The sequence below is a fragment of the Lethenteron reissneri genome, chromosome 62, assembly GCF_015708825.2.
Source record: "Lethenteron reissneri isolate LAM-NWPU_2019-01 chromosome 62, ASM1570882v1, whole genome shotgun sequence".
In the NCBI taxonomy this organism is placed as follows: Eukaryota; Metazoa; Chordata; class Hyperoartia; order Petromyzontiformes; family Petromyzontidae; genus Lethenteron; species Lethenteron reissneri.
Window position 1 is genome coordinate 6,091,980 of NC_083840.1, and position 24,366 is coordinate 6,116,345.

Below are 24,366 nucleotides of genomic sequence, written 5' to 3' on the forward strand. Positions count from 1 at the left end.
AGCGCGTGACTCACTGCCTGACTGCACCAGCGTGTGCCTGCAAGCCGATGAGTGAGCGTGCGTATAGGTGAACATGCGCGCACGCGTGTGTGTGTGTGTGAGAGAGAGCGTGTGTGTGTGTGTGTGAGAGAAGGTGCGTGTGAGAGAAAACGTGTGTGCGAGAGAGCGTGTGTGTGTATGCCTCTGTGCACATGATTGCTGCTCACCTCAAAGGAGGAGTTGGAGACGCTGCTGCTGCTGAGACTGGAGCGTGCCACCAAGAGGTGGGGCCTTACCATCAGTCCCATCAAAACTAAGCACCTGCCTGGGTATTGTCCCATTGGACACTCCACCCCCACAACTCCCAATTGGTGATGGAGCAGTTGTGGAGAGAGTGGAGAGTTCCCCATACTTGGGCAGTGTGTTCATGAGTGGTTTCGGTGTGACAGCAGAGGTCTCACTGCGAATCAGTCCAGCGGCAATATCTTTTCATCGGTTGCGTAACGCTGTGTGGAAGCTACCTGGTCTATCACTCCGCAACGAAGCTTTGGGTCTTCTCGGTCAGTCATGCCCTCCCTTCTCTACGCTTGGACCTCTCTACTGGAACATCTGCGCCGGTTAAAAACATTCAGGCTGCACTGCCTACGATCCATCCTGGGTTTAACCAGGCTGGATTGTGTGAGGAGCTCACAAATCCTTGAAAAATCTAGACACATTCCCATTGGTGAGCTCCTCCGGCAGGCAAGGCTCCGTTGGCTGGGTCATGTAGCCCACATGCCCAGTCACCGCATGCCGAAACAATTTTTGTTTGGCCGCATAGAGGGGGGATAAACGGGCGCGGCACAGGCTGGAGCTAAAGCGGTACGGGAGAATGTGGAGCTGAGTGGACTTTCCGACGACTGGTACTAGCGGTGTCAAGATCAGCCTCTGTGGAGGAGGCTCGTGATGGACGCTACTGGGCAGTTGGAGGCAGTCGCCCTCCAACAACAACGGAGGGCGGAGGAACGACGCTCACAACAACGAGCGGAGACGCAGGGCGACTAAAATACAGCAAGTTGGCACAGTAGGGGGTACAGCTGGTGGATCAGCCAACCCACGGCACCTGGGTCTGTCCCGAGGGGAGCGGTAGTACCGCGGTTAGCGCGCTTGCCTACGAACCCGGCAACCCGAGTTCAATTCCCGCTCACGGCCAACACCGGTGACGATTATCTGAACCTGTTACGGGTCTCCCCTAGGTCGACTCAGCCTTTAATGTGTAAACATCTCCACCGGGGAGACAAAGGCGGCCGGGCGTGACGTTGGCCACCGACCCCCCACGTGTGCCTCAGCACTTGCCCCAACAGCCTGTGAAGGCTACACGGGGGATCTTTGTCTTTGCGCGAGTGTCCACGTACCCGATCGAACTCGGGGTCGGGGTCTCCGGACTTCATCCACTTGTGCCGGCAGGCCTGCTCCATGCTCAGCCTCTTGCTGGGCTCCAGCACCAACATGTGGCGGATCAGGTGCTCGCACTCTGCAGCACGGACCACCACCACCAGCACCACCACCACCACCACCAGCAGCACCACCACCACCACCACCAGCAGCAGCACCAGCACCAGCACCAGCAGCAGCAGCAGCAGCACCAGCACCAGCAGCAGCAGCCCGGTGGCACGCACAAGGATGGGGGACGGAAAGGAACGTCAGCGGAGCGCTCACGTGGCTGTGCGTGCGTGTAGCTGCGTGCGTGTGTGTGTAGCTGCGTGCGTGTGTAGCTGCGTGCGTGTGTAGCTGCGTGCGTGTAGCTGCGTGCGTGCGTGTGTAGCTGCGTGCGTGTGTAGCTGCGTGGGGAGCGATAGTGTAGCGGTTAGCGCGCTGCGCTATGAACCCAGTGATACGAGTTCGATTCCCGCTCACGGCAAACACCAGTGACGATAATCTGAACCGGTCCCGGGCCTCCCATAGGTCGACTCAGCCTCAAATGAGCACCTGGTGCGGTGTGTAAACATCGCCACTGGGGAGACAAAGGCGGTCGGGCGTGGTGCTGGCCACCGACACCCTCGTGTGCCGTTCCGGCCTTCATAGGTGCTCGCTAACAGCACTTGCCTCTACAGTCTGTTAAGGCTACATGGGGGAATCTTTGTTTTGTAGCTGCGTGCGTGTAGCTGCGTGCGTGTAGCTGCGTGCGTGTGTGTAGGCGTGTAGCTGCGTGCATGCGTGTAGCTGCGTGCGTGCGTGTAGCTGTGTGCGTGTAGCTGCGTGCGTGTAGCTGCGTGCGTGCGTGTAGGTGCGTGCGTGCGTGTAGGTGCGTGCGTGCGTGTAGCTGCGTGCGTGCGTGTAGCTGCGTGCGTGTGTGTAGCTGCGTGCGTGTGTGTAGCTGCGTGCATGCGTAACCGCGTGTGTAGCTGTGTGCGTGCGTATAGCTGTGTGCATGCGTAACCGCGTGTGTAGCTGCGTGCGTGTGTGTAGCTGCGTGCGTGCGTGTAGCTGCGTGCGTGCGTGTAGCTGCGTGCGTGCGTGTAGCTGCGTGCGTGCGTGTAGCTGCGTGCGTGTGTGTAGCTGCGTGCGTGTGTGTAGCTGTGTGCATGCGTAACCGCGTGTGTAGCTGTGTGCGTACCTGTGGACATGAAGAAGGGTATGCGGAACTTCCCGCTGAGGACACGAGCGCGCAGGTTCTGCAGCGTGCTCCCGTCAAAGGGCAGCGCTCCGCACACCAGCACGTACAGCACCACGCCCAGGGACTACGCACACACAAAGGTCCCCCGTGTAGCCTCGACAGACTGCTTGGGGCAAGTGCTGCTAGCGCAGCGCGCCGACCGCTGCGCCACCGCTCCCCCAGCAGCACGCGCACTCACTCAGACACACGCTCATACATTCATACACACACACACTCACTGACCCCTCCACCACCCACCCACCCAACCACCCCACCACCACCCACCCACCACCCCACCACCACCCACCCACCACCCCACCACCACCCACCCACCACCCACCAGCCCACCACCACCCACCCACCAGCCCACCACCACCCACCCACCAGCCCACCACCACCCACCCACCACCCCACCACCACCCACCCACCACCCCACCACCACCCACCCACCCACCACCCACCCACCACCCCACCACCACCCCACCACCACCCCACCACCACCCACCCACCACCCCTCCACCACCCACCCACCACCCCTCCACCACCCACCCACCACCCCTCCACCACCCACCCACCACCCCTCCACCACCCCTCCACCACCCCACCACCACCCACCCACCACCCACTCACCCCTCCACCACCCACTCACCCACTCACCCACCCCTCCACCACCCACTCACCCACCCACCCACCCCTCCACCACCCACTCACCACCCACCCACTCACCCACCCCTCCACCACCCCTCCACCACCCCTCCACCACCCACCTACCACCCCTCCACCACCCACTCACCCACCACCCACTCACCCACTCACCCACCCCCCACTCACCCACCCCTCCACCACCCACTCACCCACCCACCCCTCCACCACCCACTCACCCACCACCCACTCACCCACCCCCCACTCACCCACCACCCACTCACCCACCCCTCCACCACCCACTCACCCACCCACCCCTCCACCACCCACTCACCCACCCCTCTACCACCGTCACTCACCCACCCCTCTACCACCCACTCACCCACCCACCCACTCACCCACCCCTCCACCACCCCTCCACCACCCCACCACCACCCACCCACCACCCCACCACCACCCCACCACCACCCACCCACCACCCCTCTACCACCCACTCACCCCTCCACCACCCACTCACCCACCACCCACTCACCCACTCACCCACCACCCACCCCCACTCACCCACCCCCCACTCACCCACCCCTCCACCACCCACTCACCCACCCACCCCTCCACCACCCACTCACCCACCCACCCCTCCACCACCCACTCACCCACCCCTCCACCACCCACTCACCCACCCACCCCTCCACCACCCACCCACCCACCCCTCCACCACCCACCCACCCACCCCTCCACCACCCACTCACCCCTCCACCACCCACCCCTCCACCACCCCTCCACCACCCTCCACCACTCACCCAGATGTCCACCTTGGGTCCCTCGTACTCCTTGCCCTCGAAGAGTTCGGGCGCTGCGTACGGGGGGCTGCCGCACCACGTCTTGAGCAGCTGGCCCGGCGTGAAGCGGTTGCTGAAGCCAAAATCTACTCGCGCACACCACAGACGCAGGTCCCCCGTGTAGCCTTCGCAACGCTGCCGGGGCAAGTGCCGCGGGGGAGTCGTGGCACACACCAAGGCCGGCACCGCGGCACACGAGGGGGTGGGGTGGCGGGCACCACGCCCGGACGCCTTTGTCTCCCCGGTGGCGATGTTAAACGCACCGGTCGCTCGTTCGAGTCGACCTAGAGGAGGCCCGGGACCGGTACAGATAATCTGCACCGGTGTTGGCCGCGAGCGAAGATGCTGGGTTCCTCACGTGGTGCGCTAACCGCTGCACCACCACTCCCCACACAGACAACAACAACAGCCATTCGCCACTAAGTGGCAGTGACGTCACCACGACGCTTGTGCCAGGCCATGTGCACCTTGAGGCTACCACGTGAAGTGTTAAACGCCCGCTGGCAGGAGGTCACGGGGCAGACACACACACTCACTCACTCCCTCACACTCCCACACACTCTCACTCCCACCCACACACACTCCCACACACTCACTCACTCACACACACACTCACTCACTCACCCCCACACACACTCACTCACTCACACACTCACTCACTCACCCACCCCCACACTCACACACTCCCACACACACTCACTCCCACTCACTCACTCACACACACTCCCACACACACTCACTCACTCACTCCCACACACACTCACTCACTCACCCACCCCCACACTCACTCACTCACCCACCCCCACACTCACACACTCCCACACACACTCACTCCCACTCACTCACTCACACACACACTCACTCACCCACCCCCACACTCACCCACCCCCACATTCACCCACCCCCACACACACTCACTCCCACTCCCACACACACTCACTCACCCACCCCCACACTCACCCACCCCCACACTCACCCACCCCCACACACACTCACTCCCACTCCCACACACACACTCACTCACTCACCCACCCCCAAACACACTCACTCCCACTCCCACACACTCCCACATGTCGCCCGTGCAGCCTTCGCCAGGCTGCTGCTGCTGCTGCTGCTGCTGCTGCTGCTGCTGCTGCTGCTGCTGCTGCTGCTGCTGCTGCTGCTGGGCGAAAGTGCATGTGAAGAGTGGCGGCACCGGCGGAGGTCGGCACGGCACACGAGGTGGAGGGGGTGTCACCCAACCCCAAAAACCGGCCGCCTTTGTCTCCCCACCGGGCGATGTTGACATTCCGCACCACGTGCTCACGAGCACCGAGCTCACGCACGCGCATCGCCGCGTGGCGATGACAGCACCCACGGGCGACGTTTCAGGCAAGGGCCCTTCCTCACAGCACCTCGTTTACGTGCCGTGAACAAGGGGGCATTGCCCTCTAGTGCACAGGCGAGGGCAGTGCAGGGTAACTGCGTCAGCTGCCCTCTAGTGCACAGGCAAGGGCAGTGCAGGGTAACTACATCGGCTGCCCTCTAGTGCACAGGCGAGGGCAGTGCAGAGTAACTACGACGGCTGCCCTCTAGTGCACAGGCAAGGGCAGTGCAGGGTAACTGCGTCAGCTGCCCTCTAGTGCACAGGCAAGGGCAGTGCAGGGTAACTACATCGGCTGCCCTCTAGTGCACAGGCAAGGGCAGCGCAGGGTAACTACATCGGCTGCCCTCTAGTGCACAGGCAAGGGCAGCGCAGGGTAACTACATCGGCTGCCCTCTAGTGCACAGGCAAGGGCAGCGCAGGGTAACTACGACGGCTGCCCTCTAGTGCACAGGCAAGGGCAGCGCAGGGTAACTACGACGGCTGCCCTCTAGTGCACAGGCAAGGGCAGCGCAGGGTAACTACATCGGCTGCCCTCTAGTGCACAGGCAAGGGCAGCGCAGGGTAACTACATCAGCTGCCCTCTAGTGCACAGGCAAGGGCAGTGCAGGGTAACTACGACGGCTGCCCTCTAGAGCACAGGCAAGGGCAGCGTAGGCAAGGGCAGCGCAGGCAAGGGCAGCGCAGGGCGCACAAGGGGGTGTTGGTGTGGAGCTCCCGTGTCACCCGGCGCGGGGGGCAGCGATGGGGGGAGGGAGCGAGGGGGGGGGGAGGAGCGGGGGGGGGGGAGCGAGAAGGGGCGGGGGGGTAGCGATGGGGGGGGAGAGAAGGGGAGCGAGAAGGGGGGGGAGCGGGGAGCGAGGGGGGGGGGAGCGATGTGGTGAGGAATGAGGGGGGGCGAGGTGGTGAGGGATGAGGGGGGCGTGATGGTGAGGAATGAGGGGGGGGGGGCGAGGTGGTGAGGGATGAGGGGGGGGGGGGCGAGGTGGTGAGGGATGAGGGGGGGGGCACAGGAAGCTGCTGACAATGCTGCGCACGTCGCCCTCACGCCCGGGAAGAGACAGGATGTGCACACGTGTGTGTGCGTGTGACGGTGTGTGCGTGTGTGTGCGTGCATGTTTGTGACGGTGTGTGCGTGTGCGTGCGTGTGGTGCGTGTGTGACGGTGTGTGCGTGTGTGACGGTGTGTGCGTGTGGTGCGTGTGTGACGGTGTGTGCGTGTGTGACGGTGTGTGCGTGCATGACGGGTGTGTGCGTGTGGTGCGTGTGTGACGGTGTGTGTGTGTGGTGTGTGCGTGTGGTGCGTGTGTGACGGTGTGTGCGTGCGTGACGGGTGTGTGCGTGTGCGTGCATGTTTGTGACGGTGCGTGCGTGTGTGTGCGTGTGGTTCATGTGTGACGGTGTGTGCGTGCATGACGGTTGTGTGCGTGTGGTTCGTGTGTGACGGTGTGTGCGTGTGTGTGCGTGTGGTGCGTGTGTGACGGTGTGTGCGTGTGCGTGCGTGTGGTGCGTGTGTGACGGTGTGTGCGTGCGTGAGTGTGTGTGCGTGTGTGACGGTGTGTGCGTGTGTGTGCGTGTGGTGCGTGTGTGACGGTGTGTGCGTGTGCGTGTGGTGCGTGTGTGACGGTGTGTGCGTGCGTGAGTGTGTGTGCGTGTGTGACGGTGTGTGCGTGTGTGCGTGTGGTGCGTGTGTGACGGTGTGTGGTGTGCGTGGGTGGTGGTGGGTGTGACGGTGTGTGCGTGCGTGAGTGTGTGTGCGTGTGTGTGCGTGTGGTGCGTGTGTGACGGTGTGTGCGTGTGCGTGCGTGTGTGACGGTGTGTGCGTGCGTGTGGTTCGTGTGTGACGGTGTGTGCGTGTGCGTGCGTGTGGTTCGTGTGTGACGGTGTGTGCGTGCGTGAGTGTGTGCGCGTGTGGTATGTGCGTGTGTGTGCGTGCGGTGCGTGTGTGCGTGACGGTGTGCGTGTGTGTGCGTGCGTGACGGTGTGTGCGCGTGTGCGTGGATGTGAATTTTGTGACGGGGTGTACAGGGGTGTACAGGGGTGTACAGGGGTGTACAGGGGTGTACAGGGGTGTACAGGGGTGTACAGGGGTGTGGCGTGTAGGTTTCAGCGTGCGTGCGTCACGGTGAATGTGGGGGTGTGTGTAGGGTGCAGTGTGTTATGGTTTGTGTGTGACGGTGTGTGTCAGTGTGTGTGACGGTGTGGGTGTGTGGTGTGTGTGTGTGGGTGCGTCAGTGTGTGTGGTGTGTCTGTGGGTGTGTGTGGTGTGTGGTGTGTGTGTGGTGTGTGTGTGGTGGTGTGTGGTGGTGTGTGTGTGGTGGTTTGTGGTGGTGTGTGGTGGTGTGTGTGGTGTGTGTGGTGTGTGGTGTGTGTCAGTGTGTAGAGTTCAGTGTGTGTGGTCTGTGTGTGTGGTCTGTGTGTGTGTGTGTGGTGATGAGGGCCTGGGTAGTCTTGTCAGCGAATGAGAAGACTGAATAAGTGAGAAACCAGTGATTGTGTACGATTGGGAAAGGGAACGAGTGAGCGATGCGGCAAGTCGGCGAGTGAGTGAGTGAGCGTGCAGGCGAGTACTTGAATCGATGGTAGCGTGTGTTAGCGTAGAGGCGTCGTGGGTAGCGCATCGCGCTACCAACCTAGCAAACCCGGGGGTTCGATTCCCACTCGCGGCCAACATCCGTGCCGACCATCGAGACCGGGCCTGGGCCTCCCCTAGGTCGACTGGGCCTTACGTCGGCGTCGGGGAGACAAAGGCGGCCGTGGGGCGGGGTTGCCGGCCAATCCGGCCCCACACTCGTAGGCGCCGCCCGCTCGCGGCACTTGCCCCAGCGGTGCCGCGAGGCTACACGGGGAGCTTTGTCTGCGCTGCACCGCGCTCCGCCCTTCCTGCCGCCGCGTGGCCCCCGGCGCATCCCACGGGACGCCGGAGACGGCACGGCCGCCACACAATGCCGCGACACCGCACCACCGCACCGCGACACTGCACCACCGCGGCACGGTTCACACCACCCCGTCGCGCGCCGTGCCGACCCTTCATTGGTGCTCGCGGACAGCACTTGTCTCGGCAGTGTGTTAAGAGGCTACGCCGGGGGATCTTTGTCTTTGTGTCTGTTGGCGTGTGCGAGCGAGTGTACGAGTGAGCGAGAGCACGAGTGAGCAAATGAACGTGCGAGTTGGCGATTGAGCAAGCGTATGAATGAGCATGGGAGTGAGCGAGCGAGCGATTGAGCGAGTGACCGAGCGTGTGAACGAGTGAATAAGTGTGGGAGCGAGTGATTGAGTGAGCGAGCATGTTAATGAGTGTGGGAGTGAGCTAGTGAGTGAGTGAGCGAGCGAGCGAATGAGCGCGGAAGTGAGCGAGCGCGTGCTTGTGTGAAGGAGTGTGGGAGTGAGCGAGCGCGTGCTTGTGGGAGTGAGCGAGTGAGTGAGCGAGTGAGTGAGCGAGGAAACAAGCAAGCACGAGTGAGCGAGGAAGCAAGGCTGTGAGTGAGCGAGTGATTGAGTGAGCGAGCGTACGAATGTGTGTGGGAGTGAGTGAGTGAGCGAGCGAGTGATTGAGTGAGCGAGCGTACGAATGTGTGTGGGAGTGAGTGAGTGAGCGAGCGAGTGATTGAGTGAGCGAGCGTATGGACGAGTGTGGGAGTGAGTGAGTGAGCGAGCAAGTGATTGAGTGAGCGTACGAATGAGTGTGTGAGTGAGCGAACATGTTAATGAGCGTGCGAGCGTGTGAGGGAGCGAGCGAGCGAGTGATTGAGTGTGCGTGTGAGTGAGCGAGCAAGGCTGTGAGGGAGCGAGCGATTGAGTGAGCGAACGTATGGACGAGTGTGGGAGCGTGTGAGTGAGCGAGCGAGGCCGACCGGCGATCTTGATGTTCAGGTTGTGGTCCAGCAGCAGGTTCTCGGCCTTGAGGTCACGGTGCACCACGCGGCGCGAGTGGCAGAAGTTGACCGCCGCCACAATCTGCTTGAACTTGCGCCGCGCGTCCTTCTCCGCCATCCTGCCGTGCGCCACCAGGTGGTCTGGGGCGGGCGGGCGGGACGAGACGTGGGACGGTGGAGGGAGAGGGGAGAAAATGAGTCGAGGGGAGACACGGGGAGGGGCGGTGCAATGTCTTCAGTGAGCGTGGGTGCAGAGCAGAGGTCGCAACCGGGTACCCGATACCCGTACCCTACCCGATACCCGATCCCTACCCGATACCCGGCTACCCGTACCCGGCCAGGTATGGGTACCCGTTTGCGACCCTGGTGCGGCCGGGTACGGGTAGACCGTGAGTCACTGGTGAGTCACCGTTTGTCACTCATTTCCCAACGTCTTGTCTCTTCTCACAATTCAACTTCCTAGAATCAACCCACCCGCGCCTGCAACATGGCTTCATCCCAGAGGTCGCAACCGGGTACCCGATACCCGTACCCTACCCGATACCCGGCCGGGTACGGGTAGGGTACGGGTACGGCCGGGTATGGGTACGGGTACCCGTTTGCGACCCTGGTGCGGCCGGGTACGGGTAAGGAATCAAAGCCCGTCTGCGACCTCTGGTGCAGAGGTGACGCAGGCCCACGTATTGGGTGTGCACAGCGGGTCCCCACGGCTCTGGGATTGAACCCAGGCACCGGCTCGGCCCTCACCGAAGATCTCCCCGCCGCTGGCGTACTCCGTCACCAGGTAGATCATCCTCTCCGTCTCCATCACCTGCGGGGGGAGGGCGGGGGGGGGGGGGGGGCACCGCACACACCGTGGAGCTTTACCGATCGACCCACGAGAGCAACAGAGACGGGCGCGGTGGCGACGTACGGTGGCGACGTACGGTGGCGCGGCGCGGGTTCAACGTAGAGCTCGCTCGCACGCCGCACCTCGGGTCTCACACGCGAGGTGGGGAAGGGGGGCGGGGCAGGGGGGGGGCGGGGCGGGGGGGTAGGAAGGGGGGGGAGGCGGGAGGGGAGGCAAGGGGGGGAGAAAGGGGGGGAAGGAGGTGGGGGGGGGGGGGGCGGGGGGGTAGGAAGGGGGGGAGGCGGGAGGGGAGGCAAGGGGGGGAGGGAGGCGGGGGGGGGGGGGGAGGCGGGAAGGGGGAGGCAGGGAGGGAGACGGGGGGGGCAGGCGGGGGGGGGGCGGCGTGTACCTGGTAGAGGCGCACGATGTGAGGGTGCTTGAGCATCTTCATGATTTGGACCTCGCGGAAGATCTTCTTGAGGTTCTCCTCGTCCAGCTGCGTCTTGTCCACGATCTTAATGGCCACCTGCACGCAGAGAGAGGGGGGGAGAGAGGGGGGGGGGGGGAGAAGGCCGCAGAGGAAGGTCAAGCGCTGCACCCTACGACCCGTACCGATGCAGCCCCTGCAGTCTCATCAGCACTGACAACCACAACCACCACCAACACCACCACCACCACAACCACCACCACCAACTCCACAACCACAACCACCACCAAGACCACAACCACCACAGCAGCAGCAGCCGCAGCAGCAGCATCCGCAGAAGCCGCAGCAGAAGCCGCAGCAGAAGCCGCAGCAGAAGCCGCAGCAGAAGCCGCAGCAGAAGCCGCAGCAGAAGCCGCAGCAGAAGCCGCAGCAGAAGCCGCAGCAGAAGCCGCAGCAGAAGCCGCAGCAGAAGCCGCAGCAGAAGCCGCAGCAGAAGCCGCAGCAGAAGCCGCAGCAGAAGCCGCAGCAGAAGCCGCAGCAGAAGCCGCAGCAGAAGCCGCAGCAGAAGCCGCAGCAGAAGCCGCAGCAGGCTGTAGGAACGCGAGCGCCAGATGCGCTAAATGATTCACGTGATTTTCTCCCAGCGTGGGCGCACAGCAAGCGTCAAGACGCTCTTCAGATACGCTCCGGTGGCCGTCTGGAACGCACCTCCTACTTTGTGACACTAGGAAGCCACTGGAGGTGCGCACTTTTAAATCATCATCTAAATCGACAAACTCATTCCCCTTTGGAACCGCTTTTTGTTGTTGCGTTTAGTTTGTTGTCCTTCCCCCGCACCTCCGATTAGCACGGTTGGCTACGTACGGCGCGAAAGAAATTCGGACAAACAAAGACCTGAACAGACCCTTGGGGCAAGTGCGGTTAGCGAGTAGCGCCTGTGCACGCGAGGGGGGTGGGTGGCCAGCACCATGCCCGGCCGCCTTTGTCTCCCTAGCGGTGACGAGTACACACCATACCCAGAGCACCACACGTCCACTCACAGACACAGGCGGTGCTAGCGGCAGCGACGGGGGCGGCTCGTGGGAGGGACGGGACACTCACGGTGGGAGACGCTCGCGGGGAAACCGGCAGTGCGATAGCGATGATCGCTTTCGCAGACATGCGACGACACCGTATCAGCGAACACGACTGTGCGACAACGGCCCATCGGATGACGTGTGTGTGTGTGTACGTCATCAGTTGTTCTTCAGGTACCGTCACGTTGACGTACGTGTGCGCGTACGTCATCGGAACGGAAATCCGAAGAAAATCCGAAGTAAAGCAACTTAAAATCAGGACGTATTTTCAGGCTGGAAGACGTAACCCCGAGGCTCACACAAGGCCACGCGTGTGTGGGACGTGTGTGTGGGACGTGTGTGTGGGACGTGTGTGTGGGACGTGTGTGTGGGACGTGTGTGTGGGACGTGTGTGTGGGACGCGTGTGAGGGGCAGATTTGGAGTGCCCGGTGGTCGTGCCGCTACACTTCTCTGCGGTGAGTAACAAAGCCTTTAAAATCAACGGCGCTGCAACTACGACGCCTCTCCGAAGGGAATGAACGCCGGGCGGCTTTGCGTGTTCACGAGAGAATCGGGACACCCGCCACCCTGCAACCTGCAGACGCCTCGGAACACGGGAAAGGATTAAAAATAAATAAAAGCCTTCCAAGTTTGAGCCACGCAAGCACCCGAGGTATGTCCCTTGCATACACCGATCAGGCCGTCTTCACAAGCGACTCAACAGGCCCACACTCTTCCCCAAATCCGTCACTCCACTAATTACTTAATGTATCCATCTTTTTGCTGCACGTTACATCAGCCACACTGCAGCGTGGGAGTGCGTGCGCAACGTACACTGAACTTGTTTCGCACCATAGCAGACTCGCACAGAGACCCACAGACTCACACAGAGACACACAGAGAGCCACAGACTCCCACAGAGACCACGCAGAGACCCACAAAGACCCCGCAGAGACCCACAGAGACCCCGCAGAGACCCACAGAGACCCTGCAGAGACCCACAGAGACCCTGCAGAGACCCACAGACTCACACAGAGACCCACAGACTCACACAGAGACCCATAGACAAATAATAATTTTAGGTTGAATCAACCCACTGATGCACAGAAAAGACACACACACTTGCACACAAAGACACTCACAGTCAGACTCACACACTCACTCAGACACAGGGACGATGTCCACCACATCATTGGCCCTAAACTGTAACCACACAACAGCCTTTGTCTCTCTCCTCCACCCCATCTCCCCTCCCCCTCTCAGAGCTGGCGTGAGGAGGAGAGTGCGTCACCGAGATCAATGCTGCCACGGCAACCGTCGCCATGGCGCCCGCTCCCTCCTCACTCCCTCACTCCCGCCCGCCCGCCACTTCTCAAGGCACGCTGGACCGCTCCTCCGTGCGGAGAGCGAACGGCAGCCGTGGGTGGGGGTTGTGAAGGAGGAGGTGGTGGTGGTGCTGATGATTAGTGGGGTGGTGGTGATTAGTGGAATGGTGGTGATGATTAGTGGTAGTTGTGACAATGGAGGCGATGGTGGTGCTTGTGGTAGCAATGGTGGCGTTGATTGGCATGGCGCAGAGGTCGCAACCGGGTACCCGTTACCCGTACCCTACCCGATACCCGGCTACCCGTACCCGGCCGGGTACGGGTAGGCCGTGAGTCACTGGTGAGTCACCGTTTGTCACTCATTTCCCAACGTCTTGTCTCTTCTCACAATTCAAGTTCCTAAAATCAACCCACCCGCGCCTGCAACATGGCTTCATCCCAGAGGTCGCAATCGGGTACCCGTACCCTACCCGATACCCGGCCGGGTAGCCGGGTATCGGGTAGGGTACGGGTACCCGTTTGCGACCCTGGTGCGGCCGGGTACGGGTAAGGAATCAAAACCCGTTTGCGACCTCTGGCGTGGCGGCAGTTGTGAGGGTATGGATGGTGGCGGCAATCGTGGGGTCACTCCACAGATGGACGAGGCCCCTGGTAAACGACGGGCCTCGTTCACGATTCACACTGAGAGGAAACCAGAACACCCCCCACGCCTCGCGCGAGGGTGCAACGTTCGATTCCCGTACGAATGGAAATGGATGGAGATCGCCCCACTTGCTGTACTGCCTTCTACTGGCGAGGCCGGGGTTACGGCTCCTCCCTGACGGAGCTGCACAGCCCACCTGCACATGATCCACCAATCCTGGCCCACACAGCGCTGACTTACAGGCCACACACCACCCATCAGCTAAATGGCGGAGCGGTCACGGCAATGGGGAAGGGAATGGTCATTTTTATTTTTACCAAATACAGTCGACACTCGAATGTCCGCGTGCGGTTCATCCGATTTGCGGATTTACCGCGCACCTGAGATTGACAAATTCATCACGTGTGGATTTTCCCTCGGGGCCCAAATTATTCATCTAACCGCAGTCATGCATCCTCATTCTTGGAAATATTTATCACAAGGACACTCGTGTCCCTTAAACCGAAAAAAAATGTTTCTCCAGTTCATCCGAAATGCACGCGATCGCCTCTACAGTACAGTAGTTGCAATATCATTACAAAAGTGGGCGGCGGAGTTTGATTGGCTGTGGTTCTGCCGCCATCCACTGAGTGGGCCGAGGTCTTCTGCTGGGCGGGACCCAGCAAAGTGAGACCATCGCCACGCACGCGTATCACCGATCCATCGGGGGTCCATCGCTCCCCATTCGTTGCAAATCGAAAGAGCAACAATCAAAACCGCCAACTGCGTTTCATTTCGAACGATGAATCCGATCGTTTGTTTTGCGAGGTTTTAATTTTTACGAAACTGTGAAATGGAAGCGTTGCGTCGTTTTAACTTTGGTTTTTGAGTTCCGCGGAAAATGGTTTTGTATTTTTGGATTATCGGCGATTTCGATTTATCCAGCGGCAGTCCTCCACGTCACGAGCGCGGAATAATTACCTAGAGTCGACTGGACTCTATAACGCGTGGCGAAGTCGATTCTAAAAAGTGGGAAAGAAAACCCGGAGGACGCGGAGAAATATCCACGCGACGACGGGGAGAGATGCTACCCTCGAGCGAGCGTGGACCAGGGCGGTCACTTGGAAGAGGAGAAATCATCTCAGGAGGTAGTTCTGCGGTGACCACTTTCCGCGACACATTCTCTCGAATAAAAGCGATGCAAATCAGGATAAAAAAAGTGGGTATAAAATACATTTCACGTTTTAATGAACACCCGTAGGCCACCCTGCTGTGCTTCACACGCGGCGAGCCGCTCCCCATCTCAGCTCACATTTTAAAAGGGGGCACCCCCTGGCGGCAGCTGTCCCTGTGCATCAGTCTGCCATTAGGGGACGATAATCCCCGATGCTGACACCAACCCCATCAACACCCGGCCCTGACCCCAACCCCGACACCGCCCAGCGCTGAACCCAACCAGCCCTGACCCACAACTGCAGCCCCAACTCGTGAGAATGCAGGTGCTGGTAACGGACACTGCTCTTTACACTGATGATGCTGCTGCTTCTGCTGGTAACAACACTGCTCTTTACACTGATGATGCTGCTACTGCTGCTGGTAACAACACTGCTCTTTACACTGATGATGCTGCTACTGCTGCTGGTAACAACACTGCTCTTTACACTGATGATGCCAGTCTTACCGCTGACGCTTGCTTCTGCCGTTGCTGCTAATAATACTGCTGCTACGGATGCTGCTGCTGGTTATTATGATGTTTCTGATGCCGAGCTTCTGCAGCAGCTGCTGCTGCTGATTGTGTTAGCACCACTGCTGCTCTTGCTGTGAACAGTGCTGCTGCTAAAGCTGCAAATGGATGCTACTGCTGCAGTGAAGACTGCTGCTGATGACACCGATCATGCCGTCGCTGCTTTGACTGACGCTGCTATTGCTACTGCTGCTGCTGCAGTTCACACTTTCTCATGATTGACTTCTGCGGTTTTTGATGCTGCTGCTGCTGCCGCAGTCACTCATGCGGCCGCCGACGATGCTGACGATTTTGCGGAACGACAGAGGGAGGAGGGAGGGTGGTGTGCGAGAGAGTGAGGCCACACGAGCAGCAGTAGCCTCATTAAGCAGCCTCACTGCTCACATATTTAATCAAATGTCAGCCGACGGAGGGGACACACAGACAAAGATCCCCCCCCCACCGTACAGCCTCAGACTGTTGGGGCAAGTGGCCATGTTTACACACCGCACCAGGTACTCGTTTTGAGGCCGAGTCCACCTAGGGGCGACCCAGGACCGGTTCAGATAATCACCGGTGTTGGCCGTGGCCGAGAATCGAGCCGGGTTGTGGGGGTTCGGCGCACTACGCTAACCGCTGCGCCACCACTCCAACAGACCCCGGGGGTTGTGGGTTCATCGACTGAGACGATCGACAGCTGTACACGCAGTCTCACACAGCCACACAGCCACTTTAACTCGTAGGCTTTCGCGATCAATATCATCCAAAACAGATTTATTTTTTTGGGTGAGACGGCGTAAATAAGTGTCGTTAAACCTGCCACCACCCGACACAGCCAATTCGTAAGGGTTGTCACGTAAACAGAACGTGCCAAACTTGATTTGAACGTGGCCAATTCGTTACCAATAACAGCAACACCGGTGTGTTGGAAAGCCAAGCCACATCATGAACAATCACAGTCACTCACAGTCACTCACAGTCACTCAGTCACTCACAGTCGTACTGGTCAGCACCGGTTTACCCCCCCTGCCGTTCCACGCCACGGCCCCCACGTCGACTCCTGCACACGCCACGACACATCGCTGGAGCGTCGCCACGGTGGCCGCGTTCCCCCCTTTGGCTGCCACTCCATCGCCAGCCTCGCCCCCGTCCCGTGGCCGTCCTCACAGCAGCGTTCCGCGTCGCAGTCCTTCCCCCGCCCGCACCTCCCGATTAGTGCCGTTGGACTCCGTACGGTGCGAGAGATGTTCAACGTGCGCACGGATAGGCACACACACGTGTGCACGCGCACACACACACACGCGCACACACACACAGACACACAACAACAACCGCCATTCGCCACTAAGTGGCGGTGACGTCACCACGACGCTTGTGCCAGGCCAAGTGCACCTCGAGGCCACGTGAAGTGTCGAACGCCCGCCGGCAGGAGTTCACGGGGCAGACCCAGCAGGTGCCACGGGTCGACTGACTGAGAGGACCGAGATGACTGGCTGATGCACCACCTGTGCCCCCTACTGTACCAACTTGCTGTGCTTTAGCCACAGACACACACACGTGCGCACGGATACGCACACACGCGCACGGACACACACGGACACACACACGCGCACGGACACACACGGACACACGCAGCGCCGATTTTGACTCGACGGCCACAGCGAGAAGCCTCCGAGTTGAGTTTGATTCTCTGCTGGCATCTGTGTAAAGTTTAAAAAGGAGCTTTGTAGCTCATCGGATTCCTCCAGTGTAAGAACACACATTCTAGATGTGAAGCTTTCGTGACTGCAAGGATTCACTCTCTTAGGTTTTTTCGGTAAAGTCACGTAGGTAAAAATAAATAATAAAATAATAATAAATGAAAACTAAATTAATTCATGTTTACTACACACTGCACCAGGTACTCATTTGAGGCAGAGTCGACCTAGGGGAGGCCCAGGACCGGTTCAGATAACTGTCAACGGTGTTGGCCGTGAGCAGGTATCCAACTCGGGTCGCCGGGTTCTTAGTGCGGTGCGCTAACCGCTACACTACCGCTCCCCCCCCCACACACACGTTGACACATACACGCAGACACACGTTGACACACACACACACACGCAGACACACGTTGACACGCACACAGAACGTTCTGCATCGCTCTCCCGAGCCCACACTCACAAACGCACACTCACACTCCCGCGCACGAGACAAAGATCCCCCGCGTAGCCTTGACAGAGCGACGGGGCAAAGTGCCGCCGAGCGAGGAGGAGCGCCTACGCTAGGCCGGCACGGCACGGCACGGCGGGGACGGGAAGGCGCCACGGCCGGGCCGCCTCTCGTCCCACTCGCGACGGTTACACACACAACACAGCCGCAAAACCCGGGAGCTAGCGTACGGCCCAGCCGACCTAGGGGAGGCCCAGGAGCGGTAGCCCCAAGTTGGGGGCCCACCGGGCGTTGGGTCGCGGACGGGAAACGAAACTCGGGTCGCCGGCTTCGTCACGGCGCTAACCGCAATGTCCACCGCTCCTCCGCACCGGGTCGGAGACGAACAAGATACTCCCCTCCCCGCCCCGCGCAGCCCCGACAGGACGTCGGGGGGCGAGCGCCGCTAGCGAGCGACAGCGCTGATGAAGGCTGCCGGCACTGCGGCACGCGAGGGGGCGGGCAGCCAACACCACGCCCGGCCGCCTTTGTCTCCCCAGTGGCGATCTTCACACGCCGCTCCAGGTACTCGTTTTGAAGCGGTCGACCTCGCGAGGAGGGGTCCGGCACCGGTTCAGACAATCGTCAGCGGCGTTGGTGGCCGTGAGCGGGAATCGAACTCGGGTCGCCGGGTTCGTTGCGTGGCGCTCTAACTACCCCACACTCGCAGACAATCTGTCACACACCACACACCTCTCCCGCGTGTACCACAACACCCACTCTCACAACGCTGTCCCACTCTCTCACACTGGCTCCATCCCTGTGGCACTGATAACATAACACTCTACTCCCCTCCCTCCCTCCCCCTCCTCCCTCCTGGTCACCATCTTCCTCCTCACCACCATCCACCTCTCTCGCTCCGCCACCCTCCTCCCCACGCTCCTCTCTCCGCTCCCGGCAGCGAAGCCGGCAGGGAGCCACGTGTGAAAGAAAGCAAAGCAACTCGGAACCACAACAACCACCACAGACCCACGTATAGCCATAAAAGATATCATCAATATCATAAGAGACAAAATCAATAGCGTTATTAGCAGCAAATGTTAAGTTTATCATCTGCATCAGCAGCATCTTTAGTATATCTATATCATCAGCAGCAGCATTATAACCACAATCGCTCAAATTACCATCAATCAATGACAACATCAGTGTCACCAACACGGTAACCAGCAGCCGCAGCACGCAGAGTCAGCAGCAGCAGCATCCTAAGCACCATCATCATCGTGTCGACTCCACCACTGACGGCGGCGAAAATGAAGATGACGACGACACGACAACACAACCAACAGGTCACCCCCAGCGGCAGCTGCCCCTGCGTGGAACGAGGAGGCTGGGGGGGGGGGGGGCACCCGGCCAGCGTGCGGCCATCGGTCTGCTGCCAGTGCGGGAGGAGTGGCGATTGCTGCCGTGTGGTGAGATGTCCACTACCTCGCCTGGTGTGCAGGAGGTCGTGGGTTCGATCCCAACCCTGACTATGCCTGCTGCTGTATATTTGGAGTCTGCGTGTCTCTCTCTCTCTCATCATCATCACGGTGGCTAGGAGATGTTGATTACCTCGCCTGGTATACAGGAGGTCGTAAGTTCGATCCCAACCCTGACTATGTCTGCTGCTGTATATTTGGAGTCTGCGTGTCTCTCTCATCATCATCACGGTGGCTAGGAGGTGTTGATTACCTCGCCTGGTATACAGGAGGTCGTAAGTTCGATCCCGACCCTGACTATGTCTGCTGCTGTATATTTGGAGTCTGCGTGCGTCTCTCTCTCATCATCGTCACGGTGGCTATGAGATGTTAACTACCTCGCCTGGTCTACAGGAGGTCGTGGGTTCGATCCCGACCTCAACGATGCCTGCGGCTGTATATTTGGAGTTGGAGTCTCTCTCTCCCTCTCGTGGATTTTTCTCGGGGTCCTCCGGGTTTTCCCCCCACATTTGGAAACGTGCGTCACACGTTCGGAGCGTTTGGCTGCGATCGATGTCCACGTGATGATGATGATGATAAGCCACTTTGTTGAGCTGCCATGTGTGACGGCCAGGTCACTCATGAACAAGAGCTACACAGCCAAGTGTGGGGGCCTTGCCTGGTAAAATAAAATACTAAAAAGGTAAAAGCAGCGCGGCGGTCCACACGGTCCACACGCAGGCCACGGCGCGGCGCTAACCGGGTCGGCACGCCGCTAACCGGGACGGCACGCCAGGTTAGAACCACAGCGAGCGGCCGTCGCCGGGTTTCAGGATATCCGAGGCATGAACGGTACTCCCACTCGTGGAGAAGCGGTCTGCAGCACACTCCACTAGTTTTAGTTTAAACTCAAGTATTGTCATGCTGCCAGGCAGGGCAGCATGACAATACTTGAGTTTAAACTCAAGTATTGTCATGCTGCCAGGCAAGGCAGCATGACAATACTTGAGTTTAAACTCAAGTATTGTCATGCTGCCAGGCAAGGCAGCATGACAATACTTTAGTTTAAACTCAAGTATTGTCATGCTGCCAGGCAAGGCAGCATGACAATACTTTAGTTTAAACTCAAGTATTGTCATGCTGCCAGGCAAGGCAGCATGACAATACTTGAGTTTAAACTCAAGTATTGTCATGCTGCCAGGCAAGGCAGCATGACAATACTTTAGTTTAAACTCAAGTAGTTTAAACTCAAGTATTGTCATGCTGCCAGGCAAGGCAGCAGCGAGCTGCTGAGCAGCTCTCTTTCAGAAGAGGCCCGTGGCCATCGAGAATGACAGCTCAAGTGACGGCTTATTATCAGCATCATCTCCACGTGGGGATTTATTAGCGGCAAACAAAAACTCTCAACGAGTCTCAACCGGTACTCCAATCATGGGAACCGGTCCCCCTCCCCACTCTCAATGACGACTCAGATCCAGAGACCGGTTCTTTAATGAAACGCTGATCCTTGATTAACCCTTCCCGTCACGATGACGTACGTGTGTGTGTGTACGTCATCAGTTTTCATTCCGATTCCGTCATGATGTACGTGTGTGTGTACACGTCATCATGATGATGTACGTGTGTGCGTACATCGTCGGAATGGAAATCGGAAGAAAAACCGAAATACAACAACTTAAAATCAGAACACCTCTTCAGGCCGGAAGACGTAACCAGAGGCTCACACAAGGCCACCCTAAAGGACGTGCGTGCGGGACAGTTTTGTCTCCGGCTCTCTTCTGGTGCCGGCGGTCGTGCCGCTCCGCTTCTCTGCGGCGAGTAACAAAGTCTTTAAAATCAACGGCGCTGCTACTACGACGCCTCTCCGCATAGAATGAACGCCGAGCGGCTTTGCGTGCTCGACAGAGTCGCCACATTGGAGCACTCCCAGTCAAACCCAGACTGCTCCGGAAAACTTTGTGACGCGGAAGCTCCGAGAATCGGACCGATGGTGAGGCCCGGCGTCACGTGACTGAGGGGGGAGGGGGGGGGGGGGAAGTTGTGGGAAGGCGAGCGTTGAGCGACGCTCCGTCAGAGCGCGTTCAGTGACGCACGGCTTCTCGCCCTAATTCACACTGAGCCTAAGCTACTTAGCGCTGCTCCCATCCCCCCAGGACGGGGCAATCCGCAATCGCATCAAGAATCATCGGCGAGGGGGGGACGTGCCGGTGGTCGGGCGGTGGCTCAAGGGGGCGGGAGAGGTGGAGCCGGCACCGCCCAGAGCTGTAGACTCGCACAGAGACCCACAAACTTATAGTGGCACAGACTGAGAGACCCACAGCGTCACCAATAGACTCGCACAGAGACCCACAAACTTACAGTGGCACACAGACTGAGAGACCCACAACGTCACCAATAGACTCGCACGGAGACCCGGGTGAGTCTCTCATTGGCCTCCGTGTCAGCACGTGGGTCTCCGTGTACTCACACCAAGACACCCACGACAGACTCGGAGACCCAAAGATCCACAAAACGCCCGATGACTTCCTCTCTAGAAACTAAATATGGCCATTGTCCTGTAAGGCGGTGAGATGCGGTCTCATGCACATGCCCTACAAACCAACATTGTGCTGTAGACTCATATAGAGACACCGGTACTCAGACCCGTAGAGTCATATCGCGACCCATGTACTCATGTACAGACACGCAGAGTTACACAGACCCGTGGATTCACGCAGATACCTCCAACAAGTAGAGATCCAGATACTCACCACGCAGAGACCCAGAGACCCAACACCCAGAGACACATCACGCAGAGACCCAGAGACCCATCACGCAGAGACCCACAGACTCACCACACAGACCCATAGACTCCCCGGGCAGAGACCCACAGACTCGCGGACACATTACGCGGTCACAATTACACGCAATCTAAAGCCACATTGCGCTGTACTGTAGAACCTCGTAGACTCGCAAAGACTCAGACTCGCGAGGACACGAGGAGATGGGGGGGCGGCGGGGGGGGTCACATGTGGGCACTGTGGCGGGCGCGCACGTTGAGCTGTCCACGTTGCCGTGACGGGGCCGTGGGTCTGTCTGGAGACCGCGGGCGACGCCGTTCATCAGCAGCAGCAGCGGCAGCGGCAACAGCAGCAACAGCATCAACAACAGCAGCAGCTGCAGCAACAACAGCAGCAGCAGCATCAACAACAGCAGCAGCAGCAGCAGGGACTGGCACTTTCATCGTTCCGTGGAGCCGGGCAGTCGCTCCCGGGATGACGACCACAACGCCTTTGGCAATGACGTAGAAATCCAGTCACAGACATCCATAGCTACATAGAGACCCAAACAGTTACAGAGAGATCCAGAGAGAATCAGAGTTCTTTAGAGATCCGTGCAGTCACAGACATCCATAGCTACATAGAGACCCAAACAGTTACAGGGAGTTCCACTGAGATACATAGGAGACACACACAGTTACACAAATCCTGAGTTGCAGATATCCAGCCAGAGAATTAGGCAGACACCAACACTCGATGTATTATTTCAGCTGCCAAGGCCCGTTGAGCTAAGCAGCTCTTGTGCAAGGACGTTGCGAGTCTCCACAAACAAAGACAAAGATCCCCCGCGTAGCCTGTGACAGAACGTTGGGGCAAGTGCAGCTCTTACGAAGGCCGCCACGGCGCACGAGGGGGTGGGCGGCCAGCACCACGCCCGGCCGCCTTTGTCTCCCCAGTGGCGATGTTTACTACACACCGCTACACCAGGTGCTCATTTGAGGCCGAGTCGGCCTAGGGGAGGGCCAGGGCCGATTCAGATAATCGTCACCGCTGTTGGCGGCAATCGAACTCGGGTCGCCGGGTTCGTAGCGCAGCGTAGACGCTAACCGCTGCACCACCGCTCCTCGCAACCACCAACACAGTGGCGGTGACGTCACCACGACGCCCGTGCCAGGCTGTGTGCACGTTGAGGACCACGTGAAGTGCCGAACGCCCGCTGGCAGGAGGTCACGGGACAGACCCAGGTGCCACGGGTCGACCGACCGAGATGACTGGCAGAAGCCACCAGGCACGACCACCACCACCACCACCACCTTCCTGCTGCTCAAGACGCCAATAGCAGAACCGGTGTTAAAACGGGGCGAGACGGACCACACAAGCGAGAGATCACGCGACGCAAGCGGAGACGCAGGAGACCACCACCGCCTCCAGCCGGAGTTGCCGTCTTCCCCCGGGTCACCAACCCCTGGGGGTGACACTCCAATGCTGGTCTCGGTGACCAGAGCACTCCTCCTCCCCCTCCTCCTCCTCCCCCTCCGCACAGGTGTCCCACCGATCACTACCTCCTGCTGCTGCTGCTGCTGCTATTCGCCAACCCGCAAGTGCTGACCCAATCCTGCCGCGCCGACTGCCAGCACGCTCAGTGTGTGTCTGTACCACGGTGGCTAGGAGATGTTAACTACCACGCCGGGTATACAGGAAGTCGTGAGTTCAATCCAGACCCCGATGCCTGCTGCTGTATATTTGGAGTTTGCGTGTCTCTCTCTCACATCATCACGGTGACTAGGAGATGTTAACTACCTCGCCTGGTGTACAGGAGGTCGTGAGTTCGATCCAGACCCCGACCCCGACTATGCCTGCTGCTGTATATTTGGAGTCTGCGTGTCGCTCTCCCCGTGGCCGTGTGGATTTTTCTCCGGGTCCTCCGATTTTTCCGTCCACGTTTAGAATAAACATCACAATGCGTTTAGGGTAATTGGTTGCAGCTATAAAATGTCCACACGTCGATGACGAGCCACTTTGCCGAGCTATCATTCATTGTGGCCAGGTCGCTTCTGAAGAGCTATCCAGCAGCTCATTGGGGCCTTACCGGGTAAAATAAAAACAAATATTTAAAAAAACATAATAAAATAATTCTCACGACGTTTCGGCCACAACGCAAGCAGCAGTTCTCAGGTGGAGAACAGGTCTGTCGAGAAGACGGTCCATTTAGACTGTCGTCTCGACAGACCTGTTCTCCACCTGAGGACGGCTTCTTGCGTTGTGGCCGAAACGTCATGAGAATTATCTTATTATGTTTTATTTTTATTATTTTATTATTTCCCTTCTACGTGACTTTACCGAAAGAACCAAGAAGATGAATCTCTGCAGTCACGAAAGCTTTAAATCGAAATAAAATATAGTGTATAGCTTTAGAATACTTTAAGCTCTTATAACAATAAACTTGCCGCATGCAAGAAAACGGGTTTCAATCTCATCGACCGCATTACAAATGTTGCTAGTGCTGGTTGTTGTTGGCCGTCTGACGCTTTTTGTATTTGGCCGACGGGCAACTGTGCTCTAAAGTAAATTAATAATGAGGCCAAACATTCCGTGCGGGAACTCGCACCGAAAAAATTAGCAAATCAAAACGAAAAGGGACTCTGTAAATTAAGTTAATTAAAAGTCGTCCCACACACGCGCACACACAGATTGACGCGCACGTTTGAC

At 59.0% G+C, this 24,366-nt stretch overlaps 1 protein-coding gene across 2 annotated transcripts in view; it reads right to left on the bottom strand.

Annotated features, from left to right (window-relative positions):
- Positions 1 to 24,366, bottom strand: part of LOC133358479 (serine/threonine-protein kinase SIK3-like) — a 46,894-nt gene that overhangs the window by 13,606 nt on the left and 8,922 nt on the right. For both annotated transcript variants that reach the window (XM_061576800.1, XM_061576799.1), the window contains exons 2-7: positions 10,571 to 10,687; positions 10,080 to 10,143; positions 9,312 to 9,473; positions 4,057 to 4,181; positions 2,576 to 2,699; positions 1,374 to 1,492 (exon numbers count right to left, since the gene is read on the bottom strand). In XM_061576800.1, the coding sequence (XP_061432784.1) occupies positions 1,374 to 1,492; positions 2,576 to 2,699; positions 4,057 to 4,181; positions 9,312 to 9,473; positions 10,080 to 10,143; positions 10,571 to 10,687 (711 nt within the window). The remainder of the gene's footprint in view (positions 1 to 1,373; positions 1,493 to 2,575; positions 2,700 to 4,056; positions 4,182 to 9,311; positions 9,474 to 10,079; positions 10,144 to 10,570; positions 10,688 to 24,366) is intronic.